Below are 8,268 nucleotides of genomic sequence, written 5' to 3'. Positions count from 1 at the left end.
GGGGGGGGCTCCTGTGTGGGGGCTGGGGCCCCTGTCACTTATCAGCTCTGGCTGAGCGTCGCCCAGGGCTAGAGTTGGGAAGGAGCGCTGGAATGTGTGTCCTTCCCTCTGAAGGTGAAGAGAGAGGAGAGGAAAGCCGGCCGACAGACAGGGAAGGGTTTATAAACACGAGCACACGCATACACACATGAACACATACCGCCAGCTGCTGGAGATTGATACACTTTCATGCTAACATGTGCTCAAATCATATGACACACACACACACACACACACACACACACACACATTTTTGCATCTTCTGGTTCAGCTCCTACACTCAATCGTATACTCACTCCACACACTTCACCTATTATCTGAAATATTACTCATAGTATGTCCTTCATGTTCGTTTTTATGCAGACGACATGTAACTTTAACAGCATTTAATGTACAAAAATAATAATTCTGGTTTAATCAAAACATCTAAGCTAATAATATTTTGTATTAATAAAAAGTAAACAATAATTTATAAAGTTAAGATGTCTTGAATCCTGTATTTCAGACAACAATAAAGTATATTACTTCAGATGAAATTAAAAGCTAATTCTTTCCCCAGGCCCTAAAATAAACTCGCTTTCTGGACATTTAACAACAGCATCTTGACAACATCCAGAACTTTATACTTTCAATCTGGTGATACATTTTATCCCGTTGTCTCTGGTTTAACAAAAGTTGTTATCATGGCATCCAATCTCAAATACAACTTCTTGAATTCTCTTATATTCTGGAGGTCACGTTTTGTCCAGCTCCAGTGGGTACTTGTAAATACACATGAATGTCACTGAAGCAGATTATTAAGTTCATCTTGTATAACTGTTGTGTGGGTCACAGTGCACGTAGAATGCAGGAATCCTTGTCATTACCCACATTCAAAAGAAAACAGCTGAGGCATGAGCCTTATCCTCGTCGGCCTCCGCCAACAAGCTTCCTGCCATTGTCAAGGACAGACACTCAGTCAGTATTTTTTTGTCCAGAGTCAAGACACATTTATTCAGCACTGTGTTCGGCCCACCTCAGCTCCCACCACACCAGCTGTTCCTCTCCCTTTCCTCTCCCTTTCTATTCCCTACATTCGTCTGTTATTCGCTGGCCTGGCATTGCCCACTGATCTCACATCCAGCCACTAATGTGGGTGCAGGCACACACACATAAACACGCCCATGCTACCACGATTTATTGGAAATGTGTCTTTTGGTTTCTTCTTTCTATCCAGATTTTAGTCATCTGTGTTCTGTGAAACTGCTGATCCTGATCCAGTTGATAAATCACCTTAAAAGCTCTGAGCTCATGGCACATGCCTTCAGTAAAAAAAAACAACAGATTTTTTACTTAACAATGGCAAAGCAGAAATTCCATTAAAAAACAACTTGATTAGGATATTCTATGTTCAGTAGAGTTCAGTTCAGTCAATATTTGCAAACAGAATTTCACAAATATTTCCAGGATTTTGCTTCTTGATGACACATTATTAAGAGCTTGGTAGCTCTTTTGTGCATGGCTTTTTGGAGAGATTTACCCAGCCTCCAAAATCTACAATGAACTGCCAGGAATGTTCAGAATGAACCAGACACTAAAGAGAGAGGGGGGGGGGGCACATCCAGAAATTGTTTTAGGTGTGTTTTATTTTCTTCCCCCATTCAGCTGTCTTTAACAAGTTCTGGATACCATGCAGACAAAATAGAATACACTCAACCTTAAGGCACTGCCTGTGAAGGTGTCATCATATTGGGGGATTGATTTGATTCAGATAATGTCAGGATGACTATTTATCTAACTGAGCTCTCTCACAAAACGTTCAAATACTTCAGGAAAAATTTGCATTTAAGCTTCTCTGTTGATTTTAAGTGTGAATGTGCTGTAGGATGAACATTATTCCAGCAGAGGGACCCTATGGAAATGAGGTTTTCTATCCAACTGGACTTTTTTCCCCCTACAGTATCGTTGCTTTCCACTGGATGGTGCTAACTTCAACCTTACACTACCAATTTTTCTGCATAACTGGGTCACTGTGTGGTGAATGAGTGTTTGGTCAATTCATGAAACTGACTGCTGTGTTCAGACAGGAAGTCTACAGGAATCACAATCAATAAGAAGTAATCTGCACAACCTGGAACATAATAATGACAATAATGTTTATGTAAAGGCCCAAAATAGATTTTATGAAGGAAAAGCCTGAAGAAATCCCTCTAAACAATGAACATCTGCATGGACAAAGGCAGAAGTATGCAAGTAGCAGAGACACAAAGAAAGAAAGAAAAGACAAATACAGCGTCCCACTGGTTTGTGAAAAACTGAATAAAATGTGAAAACCTGTTTAAATGTAATGCTTGTGAGGGATACAGTTAATTGGTTTTTGCCACCACTCTGCCCTCATGCCTTCGTCCATTACAAAGTTACCTGTTCTTACTGGTTTAATGATGGAAAAGGCTGTCAAATAATACACAAATTACACAAACACTGTGTAAGGCACAAATAAGGTAAAATAAGAAATAGTGTTAGTTAATTTTTGCATAATGATGTGATGACAAACTATTTAACATAAAGTGAATTCAAGGCTCTATTATATTATGGGTTTTGGGTTCATACAAAAATTTAGTTGAATATTACTATTCACTGAAAAACCTGATTGTAAGAGACCATAACATTTTGGAGGTTTCCTATTGCTCACTTCAACCCACATTAAATAGAAAATGAGGACCAGTGTTCCATCTTATATCCGTCTGTCCTCTGGCATCATACTTGATCTGGTTAAATGACCATGCACCTCAATCAATCTAGAGTGTTTATTGACAATTTCACTGCTGGCATGTACCCATGACAATGGATAAGCTATCAAACAAACAGGTGTGTGGGGGCAATGTGGTACCACGACACAAATCCCAGTCACATAAGCTTTTTTCCCCTCTAGGGTTGGCCTCTTTTTGCTCTGCCAGTCCATAAAGATTCCAGCAGGCTGAGGTACTATTTGGCGAGCACATTAGATTTGGGGAAATAAATCTTTCTTCCTTTGCTGCAGCGCTGAGAAATCGGGTATGACTGGTTATCTCCACAGAGAAGAAACAGTGGGAAGGGGTTCTCTTATTGTCTCTGTGGTGTCATGTAAGCTAGTTGCATTATCTACCATTTTCAACACACATTTGTGTCCATTTAATATCTCCCCAAAAAACAATAACAGAAGTTAGAGTGTAAGATTAATCTATATTCCAGTTTCAGGGATGTCTCTATTACCTGTGTTTATCCACGATGGCACCAGCCATCATTAATATCGCTGTTTGGGTATTTCTCTTGAATAGCCAGCAAGTAAAAGACAGCTGGCACTAAAAAAATAAATGTATATATATTGGACCCATCATGCACCCTTACCCGTGATGCTATGCTCACTCACCTTTCCCACCCTGTGATTCCTGGGGATTCTGAGGTTCCTGTGCGCGCAGGCCAACTTTGGTAGCTGACGTTGCTCCAGAGTCTATTTTGACAGTGCTGCTGGGGGGAGCTGATGCTGCGGCGGTGGCCAGCCTCAGATTTGCGAGGCCAGGTCTCGTGTTGACAGAGCCTGGTGCTGCATTTGCAGAAGCTGGTCTCACATTGACAGGGCTAGCTCTCGTGGGAGGCCTGGAGCAGATGGAGGGCTGGGGAACCGACTTCTCCCCAGTCGCACTGGCTGATTTCGACTCGAGCTGCAGAGGGAAGAGTGACAAAAGGGGACAGAAGAGTGCGATCAGTGTTGACAGCTAATTCACATACAGTGGAATTACTGTCATGTTTGATTAAATCACTGGATAAATGATTCACCAAATTACAGCTCTCCAATGACTACACTGTGCCATAATGAAATACACAGAACTATGACCACTGATTAAGAGTTTAAGGATGTGTGGAGAGAAAATTATAAGGTGACTTGGAAATCAAGCTGCCTCGCTAATCTTCCTTCCTGATCTTACGCCTTCTTAATCAACAATCTCACTCTCTCCTCCTCTCTCAGGCTGACTCCATCCCTCTCTAAATCAACTGGAAAAAACCTGCTAACAACAGCAACCTCTGCATCTGCAGCACCAAACCAGCCACTTCCTGTTTCCAGACATAAATCACCCTACCTACGAACCAGACATTCAACAAAATAATGAATCTTGTAAGGGGTGGCTTAGGCTGTGATTTCTTGGCTGTCAGACCGGCCAAACCTCCTAAGGTGTGGGTGCTCATTCCCGCATTGGCATGAGTTGGCCAGAGATGTGTTAGGGCCTGTTGTATAGAGACTCTGGTATAGATATAAGAAGTGAGGGAGAGACATTTCCTTCTGTAGCAAAGAGGAGGGAAAAACGGAGAACAGAGGAGAGCTCACACGCCCAAACCTCAGGAGACTATCCCACAATCCTATCCATCTGTGACTGACGCATTCTCTATCTCTGGCGTTTTAATTCCCTGATCAAGTTCATCAACCATCTGTTCTAGGGCAGTCCAGAAATCCTGCCTTGCCTCTGTGATTCAGCTGTTCTCGCAGCGCATGACACCTTAAGACACACACACACACATTTGCGTGCATATAAACACAGAGAAAAAGAAAGAAAGCGAGGGGAGATGGAGAGCATACTCCCCAGACAACCCAAGGCTGGAGCGCTGATGGAGCCAGTGGGAGGACAGTTCAGTTCAGCTGCTCCCCGGAGAGAGCTGCGAGGGGTGCGGCAGCTCAGACTGAGCGGGGAGCACAGAGAGGGAGAATTCTGGGAGAAAGATGATCTGCAGAGAGGCTGGGAGTGAGGGGACAGCTGGCCTAACCACCATTTCCTGTTACTCACAGAGGGTGGGACTGCCATGAAAAGACACACAGGCACTCTAAAGCCACATTTCAAAGAGCCGAGGAGTGTTTCCCTATACTGTTGATCACACCTTGCTGGGATATGCCAGGCTGTTGTTTTAAAATGTGCTGCTCAGTTCAGATGAAAAAAAGTAAAAAAAAATAAATAAAAAATGTTCTTTGCTTTATAAACTATTTAAAATGTACACTTCACTGAAGCAAAATTTCTTAAAAGCAAAAAACTGGATCGCAGCAACTAAAAAGAAAAACGTAAAATGACTTAAATTCAAAAATACCTTTTCTGCTGCCGGAGGTGATGAATGCTCGCTCACTGACACCTGTGGGTTCAACAGAGACATTACACACAGAGTGTTACAGGCCATGATGCAACCCCGAGAGCACAGAGCTCAGTTATAGCAGGCAGCTGCTCCAACTCACCGGCAGAGGGAGTAAAGTGCTCTTCTCCTCACATTTCCCCTGTTGGGAGAGACAGTTCCATGTTAGATGATATTAGAGGCGACACGTCATCCTCCTTTAACTGTGACTCAGATCAGTACTTGGAATGAGCAGGAAAAAAACAGAGCAGGAGTTTAATTGAGAGTTTTAAAAGAGGTACTCATGTTAATAAAGAATATTGCAAATGATAAATGTTTAAAAGCATATCTGGGTGTGGTAGTGCGACTGCAGGAAAATACAGTGACTGGCCGGGATGCTCAAATTTCCACTGAGTGAGCAGCGTGCAGCTTTAGCTCAGAGAACCATCGTGGTCAGGCCAGATGAGACCGTCCACCCCGGCTCGCTCTTGGCTCAGTGTGTGCACGGTTGCCATGACAACGCAGCAAATCTCCTTTTAAGATACCGTGAAAAAGAGGAGACATACCCCCCCCCACCACCACCACCTCCACAACTCCAAAAATCAACAGCTAACACACCGCCAAATGCACACACACACACACACACACACACACACATGCAAAATATCACCACCTTGGAAATTATGCACAGTGAATGCTTATTTTGACACAAAATACAGGCTCAAATTATGAAGGTTGTATTTTTAATTGGGAGGGTTGATTTTCACCAGCTATGCTCAAAAGCCTAATTGATAGTTTTCGAAAGCTGCATGGCAGGTAAGAGAAGTGAAAATGAAGTGATGGATGTGTTATGTTTGAGAGGGAACTGTTGAATTTCAAGGAATGAGACAAAGAATCTGTTAAAAGGCAAAGATGAACGGACAAAGGGATATTATAGGACTTTTGTATTAGTTGGTCTGACGTACCAGTGATTCTCAAACTCTGTTTTTAAATATTTACATTCATATACTGTGGTAAATAGTTAAACCAATTAATCCTTTATCAGATTGTTTTGTTTTATCAAACACAGAAACCAGTACCCCCGATGGGAGACAGCGATGTCACATGAAAAAAACAGGAAAAATGAGAGTTGTTAAATAAATGTTTTCCCCATCCTCTAAATCATCTTTGTCCTGTCTCCAGCTGGAGAATCACTGTGGCAGACAACATGATTTGATTTCAAACAGCTGCACACCTTTAAATTCAGTGAAATTCCAGGTTGCGTTTTAGGAGGGAAGTTCTCTCTCTCCATTCTGGCAGGTTCTGCTGTGGTTTTTCTGGTCTTCAAGATAGTTTGATGGCTGCAAACATAATCACAACATGTCATATATGTGTGTGTATATGCGTATATTTGTATTGTATATCATGTATTTGTTCATGTTCATGTAATCTGTTTAATATTACAAAGGTGTATTACTAAGCGTTGTTCTGAAGACTCTGCGCCTTCTTCTCTCCAAATCCTGAGCAGATAAATTTGGAGCTCAGTTCATCCACCTCTCCAATCACAATGACTGCCACATCTCCATCCCGGCCGAGGAGCCAGCTTACATTCTTACTGTTTGCTGGAGGAAAGACACACACAGACACAGAGACACAAATAAGTTATTTTGAAACAGTGAAAGTTTAAAAAAAAAAAATTAAATGTAATTTGATAATAATAATTAAAGATGCTTTACTCACAGAAGGGTTAAATAAATGAAAAGTGAAACCAGAATATGATATTTTTTACATTTAAATCCCACTTAATAACACAAATATTGATTTATCTAATATGTGTCTTTTTCAGTCATCGGCCAAAAGTTCCTCAGTTTTATCAAAATTTAACAAATACAACTTTCTCTGACCTTTTCAGCATTTTGTAATCCCAGTCAGAATTTGTATAATAATTACTTTGAAGCTTTGAGATCTCTCAGCTAATCAGTTATATCTAAGTTTATCCCCATTGTATGTGATAAGTTGAAGCTGCTATTTTGGTTTATAGGAGCAATAGCTGGTGGAGTCCACGCAGCAGCCCACAAATGTATGAGACAGGATTCATATAGATTATATAAACAGAGCTGACGGGGGAAACCCCTTCTTCGGCTGGCTTAGGTATACTTCTGAAGACCTTCCGTTTACTGTTTTCATTCCCTAATCTAAATTAATTTTGACATGAAACCATCTTTATATTCCCACTTTAAACCCAATCCCAACCCCAAAACATCATTAATAAGATCTGGTACACACAGCGTCTCCTTATCTATGTTTGTGAAGACACTGAGTCCTCATAAACATATTCCAAAACAGGGCACACACACTTTTACAACATGATACTAGTAACAGAAGTTACTTTATAATAAACAAGCTCACATGGGCGGGTGAGAGCTTGTTGGGTTAAAAACAGGATAGTGAACTGGTTTCGCCAGCTTGCCTGTGGATTGCTTTCAAGCATGGCATACCAGAATGACTACGAAACCATGGCCGACAGAACATACCTTAGTAAACAAGCTACCTGTCCAGACTGACGACTACAAACCGTAACACCATTGTCAGGTGGTATAGGGACATTTGTGTTGGCACATATCTTAGGTCCTACTGTGATAGGCAGTGCTAGAACTCAATTCCACATGAAGCACACAATAATGTGGTGCACTGCCAATTCACAGTGAACAAGACTAAGGTTACTAATCTGAAAAAAAGTTAGGTCACAGAAGCTCTACACTGCAGTCTGTCTCTTCTTCGTGACACGCACACAAGCAGGCCAGTATATAGTCACTGAGTTCTTAAATACCATAACCTCAGCCTAACCACAGAAAAAGTCCCATGATCACAAAAAGGCTTGCGGCTGAAACTACGCTGTTAACAGCAGCTGAGAGAGACGCCTGCTTCATTCTATGCATGAAAACAAACTTAGCCTGTGAGCTCTGCAACAAGGCCATCCAGATAAAATCCAACTCCCTCTTTGTTTTTCAAACACATACATTTCCTGCATGCTTCCTGTTTCACCTCCTGCTAATTGTTTGAAGGATTGAGTTTTGACTCACTTCCTATTTTACACAGAAACACGAACTATCCACCATTTCCTCTGCACTATAGACGGGG

General features: G+C 41.5%; 1 protein-coding gene across 2 annotated transcripts in view; it reads right to left on the bottom strand.

Annotated features, from left to right (window-relative positions):
* Positions 1-8,268, bottom strand: part of zgc:100829 (uncharacterized protein LOC445149 homolog) — a 15,133-nt gene that overhangs the window by 3,220 nt on the left and 3,645 nt on the right. For both annotated transcript variants that reach the window (XM_035666696.1, XM_035666697.1), the window contains exons 3-7: positions 6,605-6,749; positions 6,383-6,488; positions 5,273-5,311; positions 5,131-5,172; positions 3,428-3,719 (exon numbers count right to left, since the gene is read on the bottom strand). In XM_035666696.1, coding sequence (XP_035522589.1) covers positions 3,428-3,719; positions 5,131-5,172; positions 5,273-5,311; positions 6,383-6,488; positions 6,605-6,749 — 624 coding nt within the window. The remainder of the gene's footprint in view (positions 1-3,427; positions 3,720-5,130; positions 5,173-5,272; positions 5,312-6,382; positions 6,489-6,604; positions 6,750-8,268) is intronic.

This window comes from Morone saxatilis, unplaced genomic scaffold, assembly GCF_004916995.1.
Source record: "Morone saxatilis isolate NCDOM2014 unplaced genomic scaffold, NCSU_SB_2.0 Contig20, whole genome shotgun sequence".
Taxonomy (NCBI): domain Eukaryota; kingdom Metazoa; phylum Chordata; class Actinopteri; family Moronidae; genus Morone; species Morone saxatilis.
This window is presented reverse-complemented; position numbering and strand designations above follow the sequence as displayed.